This window comes from Dasypus novemcinctus, chromosome 10, assembly GCF_030445035.2.
Source record: "Dasypus novemcinctus isolate mDasNov1 chromosome 10, mDasNov1.1.hap2, whole genome shotgun sequence".
Taxonomy (NCBI): Eukaryota; Metazoa; Chordata; class Mammalia; order Cingulata; family Dasypodidae; genus Dasypus; species Dasypus novemcinctus.
The window spans coordinates 118,837,096-118,863,180 of NC_080682.1; the positions used below are offsets into that span (position 1 = coordinate 118,837,096).

At 39.5% G+C, this 26,085-nt stretch overlaps 1 protein-coding gene across 8 annotated transcripts in view; it reads right to left on the minus strand.

Annotated features, from left to right (window-relative positions):
* DLG2 (discs large MAGUK scaffold protein 2) overlaps nt 1-26,085 on the minus strand; it is a 2,400,703-nt gene that overhangs the window by 1,766,042 nt on the left and 608,576 nt on the right. For 3 of the 8 annotated variants that reach the window (XM_058306094.1, XM_058306077.1, XM_058306076.1), the window contains exon 1: nt 9,295-9,960. The exons of 2 other annotated variants lie outside the window; for them this stretch is intronic. In XM_058306094.1, the coding sequence (XP_058162077.1) occupies nt 9,295-9,324 (30 nt within the window). In that variant the 5' untranslated portion in view covers nt 9,325-9,960. Of the gene's footprint in view, nt 1-9,294; nt 10,062-21,558; nt 21,655-26,085 lie in introns of those variants that run through there. 3 more of the 8 variants (XM_058306073.2, XM_058306087.2, XM_058306080.1) reach the window with 3 other exon arrangements.

Sequence of the window (26,085 nt, forward strand, 5' to 3'; positions counted from 1 at the left end):
AAGTATTTGTTTTGGTGTGGACATTATACACATGCACACACACACCTGTGTGTGTGCAATCTACAGGAAGGAAGCATTTCATCACTCAATTACTTATTAAACAACTGAAATAGCTGTCAAGTGCCTGTTAAATGAAAGAGTCCATCGACACTTACGGTATACCTATTTGATGTCAGCACCATGCTAGGTGGCCAGCTATAAATATGACCAAAACCTTCCTCCTGTCCTCATGAATATAACATTCTAGCAAGATGTGTGCCCATGTAAAAGCTAATTGTGCAATAGAGGGTGTATGGGAACTCTGTATTTTATGCATGATTTTTCTGTAACTTTTTTCTAAAAAAACAACAACTTTATTGTACAACTAGATGAAGGCTGTGACAAAGATACAGACACAGTGTGTTGGGCACATGAAGGAGGGAGTGGCTGGCTCAGCCCCAGTAGGGCAGTATCAAGCAAAGTATTTACAGAAGAATCTGCATTTGAGCTGATTCTTCAGTGTGAGAAGGAGCTTATTACGCAAGCAAACATCAGGCTGAGGAGTTGAGAGGCATTCCAGTCATAAGGTAAAGCAAGCGCATAGAAATCTGAGGAAGGAAATGCAGATTATTTAGGCAACCAAACATAACTGACTACTGTTTGCACTAAAGTGTTAGGGATCTGAGATAGGAAAGTTAGACAAGGGCCAGAACACCATAGACAGGCTTGTGCCGAGTAAAGCAATGTGGAACTATTCTGAAGGGCAGTGCTTCTCAAACTTTAATGTGCATACATATTACCTGCGTTAAAATGCAGGTTCTGGCGGAGTAGTTCTGGCATGGAGTCTGAAATTCTGCATCTCTAGCAAGTTCCTAGATGATGCCCTGGTGGCTAGTTGACAGGATAAACCACACTTTGAATAACAGGGAAGCAGGGAACAGGGAGCCACTGAAGGGTGCTAATCAGAGTTTCAACATACATACAAATCAGACACAATTAATTATGGGTGAAGTCCCTGTTAGCAGCATGGAATATGTGTACGGGTGGGGGGATTGGCAGGGTAGGAAGACCAATAAAGATACTGCTGCAGAAATCCAGAAAAGAGTCAATAAAAACCTGAACAAGACCATTGTTAGTAAGCATAGTAAATGAAAGAGAATGGCAACTTACAGGAAATAGAAAGACTAGAAATTGGGATTGATGGGAAGTTTAGGAAAAAATAAGAATCAGGAATTCCCACATTTCTAACCATAACGACTAGAGAGAAAGCAGAGCTATACATTCCACAGAGTACAAGAGAAAGAACTATGCTCAGAGGACCCCAGAGATAAAGGTTTTTCTGAAACTTTTGACTTAAGTTTACTTAATGGGTAAACAGAATTTGAAATTCTAAGAATTTATATATTTACTGTCAAATCAATTTTTCATAAAACTTGTTGGCCCTTAAAAAGTCAGTTCAAGAACAGAATTTACTTACCTCAGAGGGGTCACACTTACACACACCTCAGCAGGACCCCAGAGAGAGCCAAAGTAGGTAAAACCCTAGGTGCTGGTTCTCCTGAAGGCTACAGAGATCCACAGGGTATATGGTCATGGCAGATGGATTTGGAGCTCTGTGCCATGTCAGAGGGCCCTACTTTGGAATTTGTGCTCCTGAGTGTGATGGAGCTGGACTCAGATGTGACCTTCCTATACATGCCTCTTCTGTCACTCTTACTGAACCAGTGGTTGGTGCTAGGAATGGTGCATACTCAGGAGACTTGAATCTCTGGACTGCCCATGTGCCAGCTGGGCCTTGAGCCTCAGCAGAGTTGCAACACCTACTCTCTGGGTCATTGGACTTACCCAGGTCAGCTAACAGGGAGTTGAAGAAGGTCAACCACCACACCAGGGAATCGAGAGTGCCAACAAGGGCAAGCAGAGGAATTGCATCCATCATCCATGTGGAATCAAAGCCCCATCTTGATCCAGAGGTGGAGTGGACATCACCATCCCAGGGTCCACAGAATGGAGGAATAAAATATGGATTAGCGTGGACTTACTGATATTCTACTATAAAACTATTGTGACTAGTAATAGAAGAAATTGTAGCATTGAGGTGGAGAAAGTGACCACAGTAGTTGCTGAGGGCAGGGAGAGGGAAGAAGAGATGTGATGTGGGGGCATTTTTGGGACCTTGAGTTGTCCTAAATGATATTGCAGGGTCAGATGCTGGACTTTATATCTCCTGCCATAACCCACTGAATGTATTGGGGGAGAGTGTGAACTACAGGGTAAACTACTATCTGTATGGTGCAGCAGTGCTCCAAAATGTGTTCGCTGAGTGTGACGAGTGTGCCAAAATGATGGAGGAGGTTGTTGGTGTGGGAGGAGTGGGGTGGGGGGGCAGGGGGTATACTGGAACATCTTATATTTTTTAATGTAACATTGTTTTTGTGATTTATATATCTTCAAAAAAAACACAATTTACAAAAATGATGGGGTGGGGGGTGGGGGGTGGGGGGTGGGGAGTGGGATATACAGGAGCCTCATTTTTTTATGTTTTTTAATGTTTTTTAATGTAACCTTCTATTAACTTGAATAAAAAAGTGTATAAAAAAAAAGAAATGGATAGTTCTGATACATGCTACAACATGGATGAACTTTGACGATGAGTTGAGTGAAATAAGCCAGACATGAAGGACAAATTTATATGATCTCACTTATATGAAGTAATTAAATATGCAAATTCACATAATCAGAAAGTAAAATACAGGTTACCAGGGGCCAGTGTGGAGGAAGGGAATGAGGAGTGAATGCTTACTTGGTACAGAGTTTCTGCTTGGGGTGATGGAAAAGTTTTGGACAGTGAATCCTAATGTAAACTACAGACTACAGCTAATAGTATAATTATAATAATATTGTTTTATCATTGTAACAAGAGTTCCACACCACTGCAAAGTCTTAATAATAGGGAAAACTGTATGTTTGGGGGGGCGGGTGGATGGGAAATCCATACTTTCTGCATGTTTTCTGTAAACCTACAACTTTCTATTTAAAAAAAAAAAAAAGGAAATGGCTGTGTGTGAATAGTTATATTAGCATAGAGGTATAGGAGAAGGAGGAGGATTATTTTCATTGGATATGAAACCTGGTGCTCATTTTGAATGCACACAAAGAAAACATTAACACCTTTGGTATCTCTCTCTTACCAATAAAGGCCTATAAACCTGGGAAATGTTGCTGGCTGAAGGCAGAGGAAATTCCCATCACCATGAATACACAAATAGATATTTGCCCTAGAGTGGTAACTGGCTAAGTGAATTAATGATGCCAGGGTGAAATTTATCATTAAATGTCAGTTTTTCCCCAAAAGAGGAAAAGGGAGAAGTGGAGGCGGAGAAGGAAAAGGAAAGACACCCACGACCACTGCTGATTGGTACTATGCTATGTACAGTGGTGACAATAAACCCTGGAAGTACGTTGGCACTAGCTGTCCACTGTGGCTGGAATGTTCTTCCCAAGGTAGTCACAGGTCTGGTCCATTCAAGTTCCCAGAACTTTTTCAGAGGCTTTCTCCATCTACGCTGTCTAAAGTAGGCCCCTGGCTCTTTTTTGCTCTCTTCCATTATGAGGTATTCCATTTCTGTTTTTTAATTTATTATAGCAGTTTTTACTATCTGAAATCTTGTTTATTGTTTGTGTGCCTGTTAAAAACCTGTCTCCTCACTCTAGAAGGAGAGTTCCATAAGGGCAGAGACTTTTTAAGAGTAACTCACCATTATGTTCCCACTGCTCAGAACACTGCCTAACGCAAAGTACAGACGTACTAAGTGTTTTCCAAGGGAATGAATATTGCATTTATTCCTCAACACCAACCTTTTAAGTACTTATTATTTTATCATATAAATAAGGAAACTGATATTTAGATTGCTAAGTCATTTGGCCCAGACAACAAAATTGGCAGAGCTAGGACTCCAGTAAGGATCTGACTCCAAAGGCTGTGTTTTTACCCACCGTGCCATGTTATGTTACCCCTCTAAACCAGTTTCCATGGCAGATGCTAACTGCTGTCCAACCCCCCATGGTCAATGCTGAGGGACCTTGGATCTGTCCGGCCAATTTGCTTATGTCACTATAATTAGCATAAAATTAGCTCTAAGGCATATATGGATATAGCTCTCATTTTTTCCACCATAACATGTTCCTAATGGTAATAAAAGATCCCCAATTTATACTAAGATTTCATACTTTCCCTAAATTATAGTCATCCTTTCCATGTATATGGGATTTTATATTTTTCAGTCAATTCTACACAGTAATCCCATGAAAGAAGTACTGATAAGCCACTATTATTATCCCAATTTCAGACTTAAAAGAATAAGGATAGGGAGGATAAAGTGAGTTGACTACAATTACTAGTATAACAAATGGCAAACCCAAGTCTATAACTATATTTCCTGAATATTGGTCCCATGTGTATTCCCTATAGTCCCAACTGCCATTGGTGAAATGTATAAACCTCCAGTGAGACAGATCTCTCAGGCAGCTGTAATCATGGATAATCTACATTAAGAAAATCTGATGAAAATAAAGAGTCAATAATAAAGGGAACTGATGAATCCTTTTCATACTTTAAAAAGAGAATTATGAGCTTTATTTAAATTTTCATAACAATATATTTGTTTGAACTGTTTTTTATTTGCAGAAGTTGCACATTTTTCCTTTGGAAGTCCGCATTTGTGTCATGAAATCGGATTTGCCTAAAGGTTTGATAAAGGACAGTCCTCTCAAACACGCAGCTCTTCACAAGCATGTGTGGCTTTTACTCGCAGAATTGAAAAAGGCTATTTTTGTGAAGAACATCCTGGTAATTAGGTGTGGCAGGAAACATTATTTACTACAGTGGTTTTAATTGATTATTGGTATGATTCACATAATGACATTTTATTTCATATTTCTAAAATTTTACTTTTGTAGACTATGGACATGTCCACTGAACAACAAATCTACAACTACTTCTGCATAGCTTTAAATTAACCATTATGTGGGTACATTTTTATTTGATTAGGTGTTTAGGTTGAGAAGGAATAAAATCCAAAATAGAGTACTGAGTATATTTTAACCACAGGATAACCTTGAAGTGCTATCTTCTTTATCAGGAGATAATGCTCGTGGCTAGGAGCAGAGACTTTAGAGTTGTGAAGACCTGAGCTTGAACCCCAACATTAAACTCCTTAACTTTGTGAAATCCCTTCATCTTTAAGATGTGGAGGATCTTAATTTATGAGGTTGGTCTGAAGAGTAAATGAGTTAAACTCATCAAGTTATTTATTTCAGTGGGCCAGGAAATACCCCAGACACTGAATATACAAAAATGAGTAAACAAGACATGGTCCCTTCTTTTGTAAATCTTCTGTCTAGTCAACAGAAAGAGACACTTAGAAAATAATCGTAAACAGCAGTATGTGATAATATGAGAGTAGTGTAATCTAAAGAGAAGTGACAGGAAAAGTAGTGGCATTTGAGATAAGATCTGGAAGATAAGTAGGAATGTGGGTGATACTTTCAAAGAATAGAGGGGAGCAAGCAAGGCCAATGTGCCCATTAGTTTAATGAAGAACTGGGAACGTAGTAGAGAGATAAGAATTAGTCTAGTCTATGCATTTTAAAGATTCTTGGAGCACAAAACACAAGGCAGAGTAATGGAAGATAAGACTGGAGAGAAATTCAGGTAATAGGTTAAGGGAGAAATGTACATTATGGTAAGAATTTGAACAACCACGCATCTTCAGTGAATTGGGGTGCTATTGCAAGGCTTCAACATGAGACTGATAGCACTGAATTTATACATGAGACTGATCACCCTGGCACCTTAATGGAATATTTCATAAAGGGAAGTTAAGCTGTTAATGACATTAGGAAAGTTAAGCTTTTAACATATCAATGACATCAGTATTTCAGGATGCTTTATATTATCAAATTGGTTGATCCCAGGTTACTAAAACAGTAAAAGAATTTCTTCCTATTGACTTCTTGTTTTTCTACACAAAAAGTCCAGATTGTATTAAATTTTCCCTACTATTAGCTATACAGCTACCTCTGTCTGCCACCAGTTGATTTTCCCTTACCCACCAAGCCCCCTTCTACAGTCCCTGTTCAGTAGAGCTACCACCTTGCAAACACTTGGTTTAGATGACAGTCATTAGATCCAGTGCCTGAGCAGGATAGACTTGAGGAAAGGGAGAAAAACAGGGAGGCTGTGCACCCCCACGAAATGGTGTGCCTACCACTCACAAGGTATATGCTAAGCACTCTATATTTCTTATCAAACTGCATCCTCAAAACAACCATGCAAGGCTGCACTTTAATGGACGAGAAAACCACAGTTCAAAGAAGGCCACCCAGTGAGGGAAAGGTAAAAAGTATCTATAGTTACTGAAGAGTCAAAAGGATGAGTCAAGGGGGATGCGGCAGAGAATAGGAGAGAATGAAATGGGAGAAAATTCAGGGAAATTTGGGGTTTTGGACCAGTGTTAATGATAGAAGGAAACCCAGTATCTTTTAAGACAATATCTTAACTTCTCTATATTTATGACTGAGATCCTGCCTGTCCCTACACCCTTGTTTCTTGCTATTTATCTTTGACACCTTACATACCAGCCACTCTGACTTTACTTCCATTCCTTGAATGCACCATATTCTTTCTCCAGCTTCCTCTCTTTCCCACCTGGGACTTAGGCTAAATCACTCTTGCCCCTTTATTGTGTTCTCCATTCCGCACATTAGCTGAACTGTCACTTCCTCAGAAAAGCCTTCCCTTAAATCAACTTCCCCTACCTGCCCCCAAGCCCATCAGACTCTTTCAAGTACTCCTTTGGCCATTTCCGTAGCACCCTTTTATTTACCCCCTTATCACAGGACACTGCTTTTCTAATTAATTGACTTTTTTTCCCATTAGGCTAAAAGTTACATGAGAACAGATTGCTCATTGCATCCCTAGATCTTCCAATATGTCAGGCAGATAGTAAGTATTCAATAAACACTTGTTAAAGCAATAAAATGAATGACTGGGAATGCTGCTTCTACCACTGGAGCAGATGCAGCTATAGACCTCCAGGAAAGAATAACTTTGTCCGTAAAGACAGGGTCACTCAGGTCAACATTTGTTGCTTTGATGACTTGTTTCATTCCTCTACATAAAGCCCTGGTGGAAAAAATTTTAGTTTCCTCCAAATATGATAGTTGTAAATATTGTCCATTTCCAAGGATACAACATGCCACTTTTTTATTAAGTTCATAATAAATATGAACCTTACTAGCCTTGATTAAAAAATCTTTTAAATGCCCAACAGATTCCACTTTCTCTTGGAAATTCTGAGTGACTTTAATTCTTATAAAAGATGATGGTGGACCAAAGCAAAGAGTGAAATCTTCTTTACAGAAAAGATGTAGTATTAACAACATCATTAAAAGCTTCCTTTATGTTGCCTGATTCACTTTTTATTCTGCTACTTGAAATTTATTAGGCACATTAACCCACTAAACATATTAAAGACTAATGGTGCCATTATACTTTTATTAACAAATTATAGCAGTGATTTAACATATTGCAGTTGTCTTTGTAGTTTAAAAAAAAAGTTTAAGTCTAAAAGTCTGGTTAATGGACATCTGAAATGTATCAATATATGATTCACCTACTACTACTTTTTAAGAACCGTAGTGTACATGAATAAGTTTATCTGCAGAGATAACATACTTTGGAATATTAGGTTAGAGGTAGAAAAGCTCCTCAGAGATGCCATAAATTTCCAAATTGAACAAACTTAGATTTCAGTGTTGATTTTACTTGCCCAAGGTAACAGACATCCAGTATTGTATTCTAATTAATAACTTTTCACAACTTAGTTTTAAAATGCTAATTGTTTCCCAATAACCGCAATTATTATGATTTGCGAATAAATAATTACGAAACATATTTAGGTTGTATTTGACAGTATGCTTTCAAGAAAAGTAACGCCAAGAGTAACACCTCAGGAAGACTAAAATGTATTAAAGAGAATGTTTCCTTTCCTAGATTACATAAAGAAATACAGCAATTTCCCATTTGACTTGTTATTTTGTGACTTAACTGGAAAAACTGATGAGGTGCTTGGCAATTTTTAAAGTAAAATCAGGTATTCATCTAATTTTGAAGCCTAGTCAACTAAACCAACTAGAAGTTTTTTAGGGTTCAAATCCATTAAGGTCAACAGAAATGGCCATGTGATATTTGGCCCAGTGGGAAGATATCCATTAAGATTTTCTAGAATATACCTGTAAAAGTAAAATAGAGTCAAACCACAGAGAACTTGGTTTGTGACTTCAAGATTAAATATTTTTTTCTTTAGTAGTGAAAGGAAACTTCAGTGGGAAATCTATACTTGGTGAGTCTCATGTACTAAGCTATTGATTTTGTCAGGCTTAATAGATATCCAATCAATGTGAAATAGTAAAAGATGTAGCTCAAATTAATTCAAGGTGTGTTTATATGCAAAATGACAAGGAAGCTAATGAATATGGGTATTTTAATTAGTTTTTTCTAAAAGTAATAGTAACTTCTATTTAAATCACCAATGTTGATGAAATTTAAAAATACATTATGTAGAACTGGTAACAGAAGAAAATAAAAGCATTTGAAATTTTTAGCAGTTTTCTGTAAGCCCATAAAAGCATAGCCTATTGATTTTATTCCATCCCCAATTTTATTTCTATTTCTGATAATATAAATAATTCATTGGCTTCTAATCAAAACAGGGAAGATCGGTTCATTGTTAAATAGTATGTTTGTTTGCTTTCGATCAGGGCCTTTAAAAAAAATCACTAAAATGCAGGATATCAGAATTCTCCAATCAGAAACAATATGTCAAGCCACAGTAAAGCTGATTGGCTTCCTCAAACATAGAAGACATGCAGAACACTGGTTTTTAAATGCAAAGCTAATTATCATGTCCAGAAAGACTACCCCACTATGTTTAGTTAAAATGAAGTGTGAGATACTCAACTACTACAGATATTTCAACATTGAGCTATAAATAGATGCAAAAGCAAATCCTGCCATAAAAACACAGGCAAATTCGCTCCTTTGCACAAACACACAATATCACTTTAAGAAGTTGCAATCACGTCAAGACAGGACCCTCAGACCTTCCTGGGACGCAAAATGCCCAGCAAAGTAAATTGCACGAATCACTTTTTAATCTCGTGATCTGGCGGCCCCTACCCGAGCTGGGTAATGACAGGACTAGAATAATAACAGGAAAACGCTGCCCACAGCAGCCCTGCTTCCTAGCCTACCTTCGTGGTGACAATGCACAGGCAATCCATCCTGGATCCCTGCCCGGGACTCAGTACATGGAAATCACACCAGCAAACCGGCAAAGGTGGGACCAGCCTTCTGGCGAGGCGCACGCACGGAGGAGCAGAGCCTGGGTTCTGCACGGACGGCTTCCCCGCGGGGCCCCTCGTGGGAAACTCGAGCCCTCCTCCGCACAGTTCAAGGCAGGCAGGGTTCTCCTAGGCATCGGAAAAGCGCCTGGAAATCAGCTCCGGCGAAACTTGGCGGCGGCTGCAGGTGCTGCGCGGGTTCCGCGGGCGGCGCAGGATGCTGGAGGGCCCCGCACAGTTGCACGGTGGAGCTGGGAGCGTGACCCCGGGCACCGCAGAATCGCGTTTCAGCTCCCGCTCCTGCTCCTGAACCCTGCTCTGCTGCTCCAGCACAGCCCTAGGATTTCCCTTGCCCAGTCCCCGCTTTGCTGTCCTTAGCCTGCTACCAACAACTCTGAGTAAGCACAACACTAAAAAACTACCCGGCCCGTTGATGAAGGGGCTGTCGCTCGACTGCCAGAGCGGCGGCTTTCCGTAATAAAGAGCTATTTATTATGAGCGTGATTCCCGGGAGCCTGGAAGAGATGCCTGAAAAGCGAAGGTGCAAGCAGGGCTGCATACATCACGTCTCAACTCACTTGCAGTTCTGAGGGCAGCTTCTTACAAAGGACTAACAGCTGGAGAGGGAAAACCGGGCCAGAGACAGAAAGGAACTGCGGCTTTGGAGGTTTAAGTTCAAAGACGTTACATTGCTTCATTTCTGTACCTATTTGTGTGGACTAGGGCAAAGCAAATGCACAAAGAAAACACCCTGAATGTTTAAACACGTAAATGTATTTTGAGGCTCCAAAGTGTTTACAAAAGTTCCACATTCTGAGAAACAAAAATGAGTTCTTTCCCCAACTTTTCTCTCCTCGCTGGCTGGCTGCAGGCACTTACTTCGTGGGCAGAGCTCTGCGTTCCTCCTGCAGCATTTTCACTGTCAATTGTCTAACCCTCCCCCCCAACCCCTTCCTACAGGGACTGCCTTTGAGGGGCTTGACAAGTATCACTCTGCGTAATAATAGTCTTAGACACCTGGGCAGAGAAAGACTGAAACAGACAGAAAGACAGCAAAGAGACAGAGAGGTAAGAGAGACAGGAAAGCCCTGCCGGAAAAATAAAAGACAAATCCATGCCCCCGTTTCACTAGGAAGAAAACACCGTGGTCAGCTGGACTGTTGAAACCAGTAAGAAGAAATGCCTAGAGACTCATGCTGCAATTTCCTCTTCAAGGCACTGAACAAGACAATTCCCCACTCCCACCCACTTGTCTTTCATAAAAAATATATTTCCTATAATAACCATTTTTTTAAAGGATGGATATATAAGACTCTTCTACCTTTCATGAATTATGCAGATTCTAACCTCAACAACCTCCTGGTTGCCAGAATGAGAACCTTGTTTCCAAAGATTCAGAAGTTCATAGCAAATAAGATATGTGTTCAGAGGAAAAAAAGGAAAAACAAAAGCCCCTAAAGTTCGATTTGCTACAAAATATTTAAAGGTGGCTCAAAAAATAATTTCCTCTGATTGTTTTCCTACTGGTATAATAAAACTTTGGGTAACTTTCCAGTTAAACCATGCTCTGATCCACTCAACTGGATAGCAGTCTAATGGTTCAGTAATATGAAAAGGTTAAAGGAGTATGACTTATCACTTTGCCTATTCACCTCCTCATTTATTACATCACCATGAGAATTGCTTTAACTGAATACTTTATAAGCTTTCCTCAAAGCATGTATCATCATGTGTTTGAGCATTCCTAGGAACCAGTGTTTCCCTGGCACAACCAAAGCATTTAATATGTAATTGGTACTGATTACCATATTCATGTTCAAAATAATTAGACTTCCCAGTCCTACAGCACTTTAGAGTTGACAAAGCACTCTTGACATTTTCACAAGCTTAGGAAATTTAAGTGACTTCACAAGGACAGATCATCTAGTAAGGTTCAGTGTCAGCATTAAAGACAATTTTTCTTAATTGCAAGTCCAGGTCTTTGTTAGTCATGATCAGTATAGAGACAGAGGTTAGAAAGTGAGAGGAAGTAAATTGGATAGCAGAGTGAGAGTGGATATTTGTATAAAGTATCCTTGGAAGCACGGAAGCTTTGGCACTGCATTGCACCTTCCTAGAGGAAATGATTTTAAGATACAGGCAAACAGTCAGAGGGAGTCGGATTAGTCTTCTGACCCTGGATGATGACAGATGAAAGCACTCTGTAAACTAAAAAGCCCTGCAGAAATGAAAGGCAGCTTGTCTCAAATAGCTCCTGGCATGATGTAGGCATTCCCCAAGTCGTTCATCCAACACATGTGTGTTGAGGGTTCACTATATGATGATTGGATTAATATCTTAATCACCTACTGAACCATCAGCTCCTTAAAGGTAGTTTTGACTCTATATCTCCATTGCCTACTCTAATATCTCCTTATTTCATCAAATATACTTGAGAATCTGCTTACGTAGAGACACAAGGATGACACAAGGATGAGCGAAAGCTAGCAGAATTCTTGCCCATCAGTGACTTGGCAAAGCAGTAGAGTAAGCTCATGGCAGTGTAGAGAGAAACAAAGTACAGTAGAGGCATTCAGCCCATAAGGGAGTAGTCAGGGAAGGCTTTGAGCTGTATTGAGAAAGAGCAGCAAGAGTTAGCTAGGAGTCGCAAGTAAAAAGAATTCCCCTCACCCTATTATGCTTGAAAAACAAATGAATCAATAATATCTTTCATCTCTATTCAATCAGCTCACATAAACACATCCAATAGGTTTCAATTAAATAAAAGTACTTTAGAGCATAGTCATTTCATAAACTGAACATCTAATCTCTGCTTAGAAAAAAAGAGCATCATTCATATGTTAAATGAGTCCCAAAATGCATGTACAATATGCATGTTCTATACTTACTAGCATATGCACCACATATGCATAATTGGATAATATCTCTCTGTCTGGATATAAGTAAATACTTAATATTTTATAGTCCCTCCTAAGATGCAGCTTTCTAATTTATATATACCTTGCCTTCCATTGATTTTACTTAGATATAAAGATGATAGAAGATAATCTACTCCTTTGCCTCAAGGGGAACATTATTTTATTTTTAAAATTAACAAGGCATCAGCTAGAAACCTTGTTTTACAGACATAGAGCTCAATTGGGCTTGTGATTTCACAAGAAGTGTTTTTGCAAGATATAAAGCCACTGCCTGCAAATTGCTTTACTTGAGATTCCTTAAGGTTAATGATACCAAGCCAGTAACATATCAATTCTTAGTAAAATCTTCCACTGGACGTTTGGTTTCATAAAATTACTATTGTAAATTTTTGCACTGTCTGCACCTTAATCATTTGAATGCATTGCTTTTATTTTAATTGTTTCCATCAGAGAAAACAAATCTCTAGAAGTGAAATATATGCTCTGCCCATTCTCCCTAGAACTGAATCCCCTTGAGGAGAGAAATAATGTATGTCTCTGGCACCTAGCATTTTACACCTGGAACTCAGAGGTGTAAAATAAATATTTGTTGAATGAAAGAATGGTTATGACTCTAGTTATACCTTTTTTTTTCTTGTTGACTGCTCATTCACTGTTTGTTTGTTTTTTCTTTAAGAGGCACTGGGAACCTAACCTGGGACCTCCCCCATGTGGAAGGCGGGTGCTCAACTGCTGGAGCCACATCTGCTCTAAGTTATGCCATTTTTATAGATTTTTTTTAAAAAACTGCATCCTATGTTCACAGAAAAACCATTTACACATCTAGAGACTATATACATATATTTAGGAGGAAATAGATCAGTGCATGTTGCTGAGGGTATTTGAAAAAATATTTTCATGGGCTTTTTCAGTTTGATGCAAGATGTGGTTTGGAACACTCGGATCTAGAAGAAGGGCAGTTTCTAGCAGAAGTGCTGCAAAAACTACTATGCTCCACTGAAACTAGGTGTTTGCCCTTGTAATAGAGAAACAGTAATGAATATAGCATATTTATTACTAATAGCAGTAATTTATCAAGTGGCTATTATCTGAAGTACTGTGACAGTTAATTTATAAATATTACCTCTGGTAGTCACAACACCCTTCGGGATGGAATTATAACCTCCATTTTATAGATGAAGAAACTGAAGCTCCCTGGGATTGTATGACTTGCCCTGAGTGAAACAACACCTGGGTGACTTCAACCCTGAATGCAAACCTCTGTTCTTTCTATTTTATCATCCCTCGAACCTAGAGGCCATTTTCTGCTTCCCTGGGTTGACTGGAGAGTGGAGAGTAGATCCAAAAGGCCGTCTTCATCAGAAGCAGCCTCAACTCCGTGCAGGCTAATCACAGACAACCCGGGGCCCCGACACTAAGGCCTGTCACTGCTTAAAAGGGCCTTGGGAGCAAACCCAGGAGAAGTGGATTCCACTTTAGAAAGAGCCATTCCGAGAAAATAACAGAATAAACCCACCCACCTGGACCCCCGGCCCTGTCTGCTCCCCATGTACCCAGGGCAGCAGTCACGTGAATGACATCGGCAAAGCCTGTTCACTTAGGAAAATAAATAGACTGCAGGCAGGCCATGGCAAAGTGCCTGCCCTTGTTTTCAAACTCTCCAGAGGCAAGTAGGAAATTAGGACCAACTGGAAAAGGACTGACTTTTCCAGATTGTTTCTATGATGAAGAAATATTTAGGTAGTATTGGATCCTGAAAATAATCCATAAAAGGCAGGAGTCTACATATTCTGTGCAAGTTAAATGTGTACACCTCTTTTGTAAGAGAAATATAAAAAATAAAATTTTGAGTGAAACAAAAATTCCTACAGAAATCAAGAAATCTTCACTTTTAATCTACTTTCTCATGATAATTTTCAACTGTATAGTTCAATTTTGCTTTATTTAAATGGGTTAGAACATAGTTAATTGGTATTATTGTTCTCCCCTTAATATCACAAAATCTATTATATATATAATTTTGAAAGTTTTATTTTATTTATTTATTTCTCTCCCCTTCCCCTCCACCCCCCCCCCCCCGCCCCGGTTGTCTGTTCTCTGTCTGCTGCTTCTCTGTTCCTGTGTCAGCAAATAGACACAAAATCTATTATAAATAACCTTTGAAATTTGCATAATTATAAAGAGTAAGCTAAAAATGATGAAAGTTCAATAAAAATTCTTTTTCCCTAACAAATCAAAGTTTATATAAACTTGCCTGAACATCAAGTACACTCCTTAGGAGTCTCCATTTTTCCCCACTATTATACAATGCTGTGAGTTGAGTAGATTCTAGAACTTCAAATGGTTATTCCCAGTCCACAAATCTGAAAAGGTTTGTATCAGAATTGCAATATTGCTTTGAAGCTAATCTAAGTAACCTCAGCAGTGTTGCTAAATGCCCTTCCCACACCTCAATCACACTGGCCTGCTATGTGTTCAGTAGGATTCAACAAGTCAAATACTTCACCCTACTTCTCTCCCAGGGCCTTGTTTGCTGTTCCCCCTGCCTGAGGTTTCCTTACTCTGCACCTTCAAAGGTTGGTTCCTTCTCATCATTCAGGTCTCTACTCAGATGTTACTTCCTCTGTAAGACCTTCCCAGACTGACCTCCCTAATTAAATTAGATTTCCCTAAAGCATTCTCTATTGCAGGACCCTATTTATTTCCTTCACAGCAATTTTCACAGTCTAAATTCTTCTTTGCTCATCTATTACTATCTCCCCTATATAAGGTATATTAGTGAAAGCACCAACCTTGTCGTTTTGTCCATAGCTGTTTCCCCAGTATTTAGAGCAGTGCCTGGCACAAAATAGATGACAAATAAAGATATTTTGAATGAATGACTATAATGGCTCACAGGGAAACTTCTTTCAAAAAAATCAGACTTTAATGAGAAGTCCAACATCACATTTGTGACTCACAGGGAAACTTCTTTCAAAAAATCAGGCTTTAATGAGAAGTCCAACATCACATTTGCAGTCTGTAGCTTTTAATATAGCTTGGTTTCTAAGGATGTGATTTACCCTAGCCATAGTTTCTACAAATACGTAAAATAAGCAGCTTTCAATTCAGCATTAACCTTTTACTGAGCACTTACCATATGTCATACTAAGGTTAGGCACATTCATAAACATAATATCATTAAGTATTCATAATCAGTGAGTTAAGATTATTCCCCCATTAATTCCAGAAGCTTAAAAGTTTGCCACTATACTTGCACTGACATTAGAAAATAGAAAATATACCCAGTGGTAAAGTAGTTGAATATTAGGTATTTAATAAAAATAATTAAACTTACCCAGATGGAACGAGTTACCGGGAGAGGTGGTAAATAGTCCATAGCTAGAGGCTTTCATGCTGATAATAGTTACCCCTTAAGCAGGATGGTGATAGAAGAGATTTTAAACTCAGGTGAGTCAGTGCCTTGGATTACCATTAAAACTCCTTATTATTCTCTGATTCTAAGGTATTTTTAAAATAGGTTCTTCAAGGTCAGAGCCACCACATTTAAATAGGGGCTATGGAGAACATCCATATATGAACATATATACATATATGTTCATATATAAAGAAAGACAAGGGAATCCTTGTTCTGCACTCATTCCCTAAAACAAATAAACACAAAACCTTCTTTCCCATGGCTGAGTGGTATTAGGAAAGAAGTTTCCTTCCAAATATTGGCAAGGACAGTAAACAGAGAAATAGAGCTGAAATGCAAAATAATTCTAATCAGTAGGTGCACCTGTTAAAAAGGCATGTAAAGATACATTACAGGTTGTAAAAACAATTTAAAGGGCTATATTGGGATTCTCTAAAATAATTTCCCTAGTCTACCAAAGTATCATATGTGACGGTTTGCTCGGTCGGTAGAGGTGGGGTCTGGCTGCGGACGAGGGGTCGGTCCCACTTGGGACGAGGGGTCGGTCCCACTTGGGACGAGGGGTCGGTCCCACTTGGGACGAGCGGTCGGTCCGGCAGCAGACGAGGGGTCAATCTCACAGGGGTTGCGCGGTTCGGCTGACGGGGTCGCCCGGCAAAGCCGACGATGAAGGGGTCGCCGGGAGAAGCAGGCGACGAACTGGGGACAAGGGAGGCCAGGCCTGCAGGGCGCACGGCAGAAGAACTACCGCGGAGACAAGGTAAACACGCAAGTCCACTTTATTGAGGGAGAGGCAACAGTTCTATAGGGGCTGGGGAAGGCTGATTGGTCGAAGCCTTGCCCTGTTCTGATTGGTTGCCGGAGAAAGGTCAGTGGGCGGTACTGGACGGGGGAGGGGTGGTGATTAGGGATTGGCTGTTGCTGTTGCTGGGGGAAGTGGCAGGGTTTAGTGATTGGTGGCTGCTGTTGCTGGGGTAGAGGGCAGACTGGAGTTTCCCGCCCACGCCTGGCTGTTGCTGCTGGGGGGGGGGGGGAAGGGCAGACTGGAATTTTCCGCCCTGCGCCTGCACAGGGAGAAAGAAGAAGAAGGCATCATGTGGCGCTATCCGGGAGGAGGGGCGGCCACGGAAGCATGGCTGCCGAGAAGGGGAGACCCGAGGGCACTCTGCGCCCATGCCGAGCTTCCTTCAGGGGTGGCGGTGGGCCCGACCAACTACCCTATTATGGGGGCAGCGGTTTGGAATAGGCCTACCGCGGCCGCCGCCCCCTTCCAGGCCAGCAAACCACACTTCAGCCCGAGGGGTGGCCGCAATCATAAATGTATTAAAACTTAAAAGGACCCATATATTATGTAGTCAAAACTCTTTCTATTAGGAGACTGAGGTACAGATAGACTCAGTGATTTGACCAAGAACACCCAGAGGGTAAGTATATAAAGATCATGACTCAACTCCTCTGGCTCCCAATTATGGCTTACCCAACACCAGACTTCCTTCCCAGTCTAATATGTTTCCTGGAGTCAAATTTATCTCCACCTGGTTACCTCTCTGATTTTGTAAGAGTCCTAACTTTCTGCTCCATCCACTGTGGTATTTGCATGGTATCAACTTAGTTTCTTTATTGACCAGCTTTAGTTCACAAGATTGGCTAGAATCTGTTTTCTGCTGAAGAAATTAGAGTTATAATATCAAATAACAAGTGAAACATTATCTGAAATTTAAAACATTTTTAAAGAGATTTGGTCATATCTCCAAATACATGCAAAAAACAGATATTTTGGTTGTCAAAGTCTTTTCACATATACTATTTCAATTTAAACTTACTGCCCTCATGTAGGATAGAAACAATAGGTATTTCACTCTGTTTTACAAATAAAAATAGAGGTCTTTTAACCTGCTCGAGGTGACATGACATGGTAGAGCTAAGATATAAACTCTGTTCTCTGACTCTGGCTCTGGATCTTTTCCTCTTTCCAGTCAAAATACTATCCTACTTTTGATTTCAAACTTAGTTCTCAGCCCATATGTCCAACTCTTCTCAAATATTTCCTGTTAGTTGCTCCACTGGAACCTCAAATTTAAGATGTCATAAATAAACTTATCCTATTCAATCATTTGTTAACATTCCTCCAAAATAATCCCGTTTGTTGTTCTGATACCACTCAATTCTCAATCTACTTACTCACCAAGTCCTGTTGATTCTCTCTTCCAGGTCTCTCCTCTCTATGAACTCATTAAAAAGCATTGTTGTTTCTCCAGAGGATTCTGTATTAGCAAGTCTTCAACATTTACCTTTTGCTTATTAGCTTTATTTAAACACAGAACATACCCCTTAAAGTCTTCCACTCATTTGAAATCATTCAAAGGAAATAATAATAAAATCAAAATAAAGGAAGGAACCAAATCAAGGATAACATATTTATTCATCATTAAAGGTCAAAAGTTCTCAATGATGACTTAATTTTTATTTTCCAAATTTTAATTTTCCCATTAGATTATATAATTTCATCAATTCTGGAAAATCTTGCTATAACATATTTTGCAAATTTTTATTCCCCGTTTATAACTTCAGGGTTTTCCACATCATATGACAAGTGGCAACACCGTTATTCACTTAAGCCTTGAAGGTGACCAAGATGAAGTATTCAATTGAAAAAAACTTCTTTCTGGGGGACAGAAATCAGTCGTTTAAGTTCCGTGGATGGGAATAGGATCTCCTGGCATATTTAAATTATGCTAAAAGCATAACAAAAAGGAGGGAAAGATTCCCTGTTGAACACAGAAAGGAATGTAATTGAAAGTTATTCCTTCCTCTGACTTCTTTGGATCTCTTTCTTTAGAGTAAACGTCTCCCACCTAGTAAAACAGCATCTAGAAAACTGTTCTGAATTAAGCTATAGTAAAAGTGGGACAACTGTGGAAAAATGAGAAGCAATACAGAGCACTAATACATGTTGCTGAATGATGTTGGAAATATCAGCTCCCACAGTTTTGGGACAGATCACTGAAGAACTGAAGAATGTAAGCAGGAAACAAAGAGTACATATGGTATGACTTCTAGTTAAATTACTTTCTAAATCCTGGAGTAACTAACTTTCTGGGCCTACCTCCCCTAAATGGACTGGTTTGAAGCATGGAATAGGAAAGGTAGCAGGTGACTCCCTTTGACTCTATGCTCCCTATACTCATGGCTCTGGCTCTCAAACTTTAGGAAGTTTCAAAATCACATAGAAGGTTTATTAAAACATAAAATTTTGGGTCCCACCCCCAGAGTTTCTGATTTAGTTGGTCTCGCCTTTGTAGCAAGCCCATAGGTGATGCTAAGGCTGCTGGTTGGAGGGCCATGTTTTGAGACTAACAGACCTATGATTGTGTTGGTAAAGCCATCTTAAATTAATGTGGCCTAAGGAAACTTAGGCTTATTTTTCCATATGTATCCATCACCTAATTCTAAATTTGTCTGGGGATCTTTTGCTATTGCTGACTAAAATATTTTAGTTATAATACCAGTGAGTCCTCAATTTATATGATATAATTGATTGTCTCTGCTACTAACTGTCATGGAATGATTGGATGTTAGCTCTGGAAGTTTCCTTAGAAATAACCTTTTTTAATTATCTAATTATGTAATGAAGAAACCAAAGTCCAGTATCAAATTTAATAGGCCTACACAATTGTGATTTTCAAAGTGTAGTTTACTATCAATAGCCTTTGGAGAGTAGTTGATGAACTGAACACTCACAATAATATATTCATATGGTAATCATAGCTATTCTTTTTTGTCATAGCTATTCTTTTTTGTCATGTAATTAAACTTTTTTCTTAAGATAATTAAGATCATTCTCACTGATGTTTATTTTAATTCAACCAAAATTTATTTTGACCAATGATAAGCAGAAATTAGCAAGGTAAGATTCCCGCCCCCAGCAAAGTGGTTTCTAGATTAAAAAAAAAAAAAATGTCATAGACTCTTATGTAATGCAGGGAAGAATCCAAGCAGATCCTAAGAACTGTTTATCATGGCGTCCACCAACTCAATAAAATAAATGTAAAACTAGAAATTCATTTGAATGTAATGAAAATCCACTACTTGCCAGATAGTACCAAAACATGTTCATATTCAGGATCTCTTTAAAGTCTCATAAATACCCTGCAAGATGAAGAAATTGTGGTTTTAAGAGTTTAAGTAGCTTAGACCAGCAATATGCTTTCCTATGATTAAACACAAAAAGTTCCCTAATATATTTGCCAACATTTGTTTAATTTATCTGCCTGACAAGTTGGCACATTTGTATCTTACTTAGGCTGATGGCTTCATTTTCAGGAAGCAAGAATACAAATATCTGAGTGGACAGCCAGGAAGTCTAAAGATTTGTTTTCTAAGTATTCATAGTCCAGTCCTCTCCTTTTAGAAAAAAAACAGCACTATTGCCAAATTAGATGACTTTCTTTCCTGGAAGCATATTTAGAATTTTATAGTAGTCTCAAACAGTTTGGATAATATCTTCTACACTAAGCAAAAAATTTTTCATCATAGAAAACTGGTCACTAGTTACATTTGGCTCTAGTTTCCATGGTTTCCTTATAAAGGAAAGGACTCTTTAAAGACCTTACAATCTTTTTTTTAAATTAAATTCCTTACAGTAATGATTAAACTCATAATTTGGGCGCAATCAATTGGCAACACTGGGAAACCAATCCAGGTCAAAAATGACAATCACCAGAGAAACTGTACTCCCTTACATTTACCATTCTCTATCAGTAGACATGTCACCCTTTAGTTGAAAGCAATTCAGAGGCCTACAGAGCCATAATGAAGAGTCTTTGCTTGCTAAAAAAAGATTCGGCAGAAAGACAGGAAGGCTGCATCTTTAGGCCAAGTATCACCAGAACCATGTTTAAGATCCACCTCTTATCAAATAATCTCCATAATATTTGTGATTTATTTACATTGTTCTCATGATTATGCTTACTGGCTTTACGAATGAAATGAAGACTGGAACCCCTACTTATATTATTGAAGTAAAAATAAATAAGGGTTAGCTTGTAACAATTGATCAGAAACAAATCAGATCTGAGGTTGCTGATTAGTAAAAGGAACATATTTGAAAACATATTTTCCCTAGGCTCTGAGGCTCTTCTTGGTTCATCATACAAAGCATTACGACTTCTTTACCATTACCATAGGGATGATTCATTCTGATTTTCTGTATTTAATAAATGCAGAGACAACAATCACAAAAAAATATGACAAGTAGGTTTCAGATTGTTTAGGGCAGGGGTTCTTAACCTTTTCTGTTCCACGGACTCCTTTGCCAGTCAGGTGAAAACCATAGACCCCTTACTAAGTCCACACTATACTGTGTATATAAACATATAACACCTGCACCAACACGTGCCCACTAAAATAATGTTTTTTGAACTTCAATTCAAGCTCATGGACCCCTTGTTGAGAACCCCTGGTTTAGGGGAAGCTATTACTGCAAAAAAAACAATAGGACCCCCAAACCCACCAGTACCACTACAAAAGGGCAGTGTAAAGGAAGGTTTTTCTGGAAGGACTGGACCAGACAGAAAAAAGAAAGAGAAGCAAGTACCTATAAAATGTTTGTTTGAACAAAAAGAAAATGTACTAAACACCAACCTCAAAATGAAAACACACAACTACTCAAAATGACACACATTCACTGTCATGGCAGTAGCAGGAGAACCCAATATGCTGACCAGGCCAAAGTCAGAAAATAAATTACACATTTTCTTTTATTAATATTTGGCCACTACTTGAAGCAGTATCTACAGAGACCAATCATAGAAACAAAGATAACACCCCAGCACTTACACTTGTCTTTTCAACAGTTTCATTTTCAAGACAGTGGTTTTCTTTATTTTGCTCAACACTTGAAGCATTTTCTTTTGATCCACTGCAACCTGTAAGCTAAACAGTTTTTAAAAATCAATACTTACTATTTGTTTTGTGCAATGTAAATTAAAATAAATGCTTTTCAAAGTTTTAACAGACATTAAAATATCAGAGATCTTCTTAAGTATTATTAGATGTTGCTTGTGTCAGTTTTAGAATATGAACACAGTCTACCTCATTTTTATCTTGCATCCAAAGAGAAAGCATAAAATATAACAGTTATTCAAAGGCAAGTTGAAAATATTTTTAAGCTTTTATTTTCAATCTGTCAGCCAGCTTCAGGTCCTAAGATTCATTCTGAGTAGACAAAAGTTTCCACTCCCATTCAGACAATAGTTACAAAGACGTGTATTTGCACTGATAGTGAAGGGAGAGAAATTTGTGACACAGCAGACAGAAACCAGACAAATCATTTGTGTGGCTCAATTGAGAGATGAGTAGGTAGTAGAGGTAATGATAGTTAAGGAAGAATGGCAGCGTCTGGGTCATTTTACAGCTTAGACCCTCACCCAAACTATTATGTCAACTTTAGGTCCATTTGGAGACTGCATTAAATTGGTGAAGAGTCTTTTGCTGTGGTTCCTAACTGTTAAACAGAAGCTTTGGTCTTCTCAGAAAGATTTCCCTGGGATATAAAACTTCCAGGAGAAATCGTAGATAAGTCATTGACCAATATTTGGGCTTTCACTGAGGGAGCCTGGATTTACAATGTTGAAGATCACCCATTGATCACAGCAAGAGAAACGAACCAAAAGATAACCAGATAAAGTCTTGAAATCATCCGGTCTGCCTTGGAAAATTCCCCTAGACCCTCATATTAAAACCGATGAGAATTTAAAGGATGTTATCAAGACAAAGGGGCTGCAAATATCACAGATTACAGTGAAATCCTTTCAACAAAGAAGTTCCCACTACATGAGCCAATCCCAAGTCAACCAGAGAACACAACCCACAGACCCCAACTGGAAGGAAATGTAGTTGTGGCTGCTGGGTCAAGAGGTTTCTAAGGTTGAAGTAGACAGTGCCAATAATGATGACATGGTGCTGATATAGGACTTTGGAGGAACTGAAACATTAGAAGTTAGTTTGGTTGAGCCTCAAGACACAATCACCCCCGGATCACTCAAAATCAAAAATACATGTGCTTTACTTAGTGCCATGGAACTTCTCTTGCCCTCCATGTACCCTGTTCCTCTCTGTGACTTTAGCTACTTTAAGGGAAAAGGTGATTAGGAATGGACCAAAGGTTCCCCTTCACCTAAAAAGGACTACAAGGTTGTACATCTGGAAAATTTCAAGGAGGGGAGGGACTCGTGTTCTTAGGGATACAGGCAACCAAATCACAACCTATTCAAGAGAGCCACAGTGAGGGACAGTGCCATGACTCAGCTATGAGGTTTGTGCAGGGTTCACAATAGGAATGAAAGCTAAAGTGACAAGTATGAGGGGGGCACTTTGAGCCAATTCGATGCACCATTTTTGTGACTTCCATTTATGAATGAACAATTTTATTAATGTTTTACTCTGAATACTCAAAATCCAAAAGGGCTTCTTCCAATCAGGAAGAGAATGTTAATGGGGCATATAAATCACTCCTCAATTTTTTTGCCTAAACCTCTTAGGTAGCCCAGCAAAACAATATAAATCTCAGGAGGGAAAACGAGAAATCACAGCCTTGATTAAGGACTTGAAAGGAAGCAGAGGAAGTACAAAATATAATAACTTAAAACAGCTCCCCAGGATGATTAGCATAAAAGGCTAACTTTCAGTGAATTATTGCCAAGTGAATTCAGTTGATGATTCTATAGTCTCAACTATCCAGATATTGTAACTCTAACTAAATACATTGGCACTTGGTATGATGTCTTTCCAACAACTTCTTTCTATCCCCTAGCACTTAAGGAACAAAACCAAACTGTATTACTGTGGTAAGACCTCCAATATGTGTTTAGAACTCCCTCCATACCTAAATACCCCTGCCATTTGCCATAAAGAATTAGAATAAGTGCCTGCACTTTCTGATGTTCAAAGTCGTTACATGGAGGTGATATCCTATGAGATGCCTAGTCAGAAACCTGAGCCCCAAATGCCCTGAATGAGGTGTTATAACACTCCACCAGCAGACTTTATCTTGATAAACTCTGACAAAAAAAAATATTGGGTGTTAATGTGGCAAATTATCTCCAGAAGTTGAGAAACTGCTGTCTTTTTAGTCTCAACCATCAAAAAGGAGGGCCAACACCTTAACAGACATTTTGGATACTGGTAAATGTCTCACTTGGACATTCTATTTAGTCCTTTGGTGATTTGAAACTATCTTATGAATCCCCAAAAGAGAAATATACTTTAAACTAATCCATCCCTGTGGGTGTGAGATCCATTTGACTGGATTATGTCTGTGGGTGTGATTCAGTTGAGTCTCTTCCCTCTTGCCGAGTCTGATATAAAATGAGACACAGAAACTCAGACAGAGAGGAAAAAAGGGAGTCAATGTATTTGAATCTGTAATGTCAAAGAGACTGTAGCTTAAACGCAAAGCCCCCGAGGGGCTGGGCCCATGGAGAGGCTCAAGAGGAAACCAGCCCTGCTGTATAACTGATAGCTCACAGCAGAACTTGGAAAACAGAACAGCCAAGATTGATATAGGAAGCCCAGAAAGAGACAAGCACATGCCTGGTTACTCACAACTGAGCTCTAAGAGATGGTAGTTCCAGAGGCAAAGGTAGAGCCCAGGCAGAGATTGCCTGCCATCTTGCTTCAACACGTGGCAACAATGCCAGGACCAAAAGTTGCTGACTTTGGTGAGAAAGCATCTCTTATGATGGCTTAAGTTGGACTTTTCACAGCCTTGGAACTGTGAGGTTTTACCCCCAAATAAATACACTTTATGAAAGCCAACATATTTCTGGTACTTTGCATCAGCAGCACTTTGGCAAACTAACGTGCTACCTGACATAAAACAGGTAACAACAAATCAACATCCTTAAATGGGACCCAAACCAACTGCTTCCAATAAGCTCTCAGCAAACTGGCACACTCTCTACCTTTGGGGTTCCACAATGTTAACAACTCCTTTAAGCTACAAGGCTTTGTGAGTAATAGAGGTAGGTTGGAACTTCTGGTAAAAGGGAAGCAGCCTCCACCCAAACTCGCCATTTTGGGGTTGGATTCATTTCTTCCGGGACACACCCCTATTGAAAAATAGCCATCAACATTCTACTGGGCTCTTGCCAAGACTGAACACCTGACCTGTGGTGGTCCTTGTGACGCTCCAGCACAAGATCTCCATTTGGGGGTAAATCAACTGGAACTCAAAATCTAACAGTGAGATAAAGACCCTACCAACCTCATTTGTTACATGGAAATGGTATATTCAAGAATGCATTTGGCCTGGCCTCAGCAACATTTTGTCTTTACATGAAAAAAATGACAGTTACCCCTTAGAGCAGTGGTTCTTAACCCTTTTTGTTCCACAAACCCCTTTGCCAGTCAGGTAAAAACTATGGACCCCTTACTAAGTCCACACTGTACTGTGTATCATTTAATAAATATATCACACCGCACCAACACATCCCCAGAAGAAAAATGTGGTTTTTTTAAAATTTCAATTTCAGCTCACAGACCCCTGGTTAAGAACCCCTGTTTTAGGGGAAGTTTTTATCCCCCACTTTATGCCCTAAGCCAAAGCAACTGGCCCAATCCAGTCCTTGATTCATAGAAGTTCCCTGTTTTTTTTTTTTTAATTTATTTCTCTCCCCTTCCCTGTCCCCCCATCCCCAGCCCCCAGTTGTCTGTTCTCTGTGTCCATTCGTTGCGTGCTCTTCTGTGTCTGCTTGTGTCAGCAGCACCAGGAATCTGTGTCTCTTTTTGTTGCGTCATCTTGCTGCATCAGTTCTCTGTGTGTGCAGCACCGTTCCTGGGCAGGCTACACTTTTTTCGCGCTGGGCAGCTCTCCTTACGGGGCACGTGGGGCTCCCTTACGTGGGGGACACCCCTGAGTGGCATGGCACTCCTTGCGCGCATCAGCACTGCGCATGGGCCAGCTCCACATGGGTCAAGGAGGCCCGGGGCTTGAACCCTGGACCTCCCATGTGGTAGGCAGACGTCCTGTCTGTTGGGCCAATCCACTTCCCATAGACGTTCCCTAAATGCCTGGGCCTTGTGAACTAATGATTTGGCTAAACCGAAACTCGACTGTGTCCACCTAGGATGCCGATGTGGTTCAATCTCAGTGCCAGCTAGGCAGAACTGAAAGTGGATGTCACTGTTCTACTCGGGGCAGAACTTTGTTCTCATATCTCTTACCAAAAATCTTCCTGATAAACCCTGTGATGTTTTTACTGACACTTATTCTTTGCCAATGGCCTAATAACTGTTCAGCCACTTGGAAAACTACAGACTAAAAGGCATATTAAAGATATAACTCTTTGAGGCTGTAAACTGTGG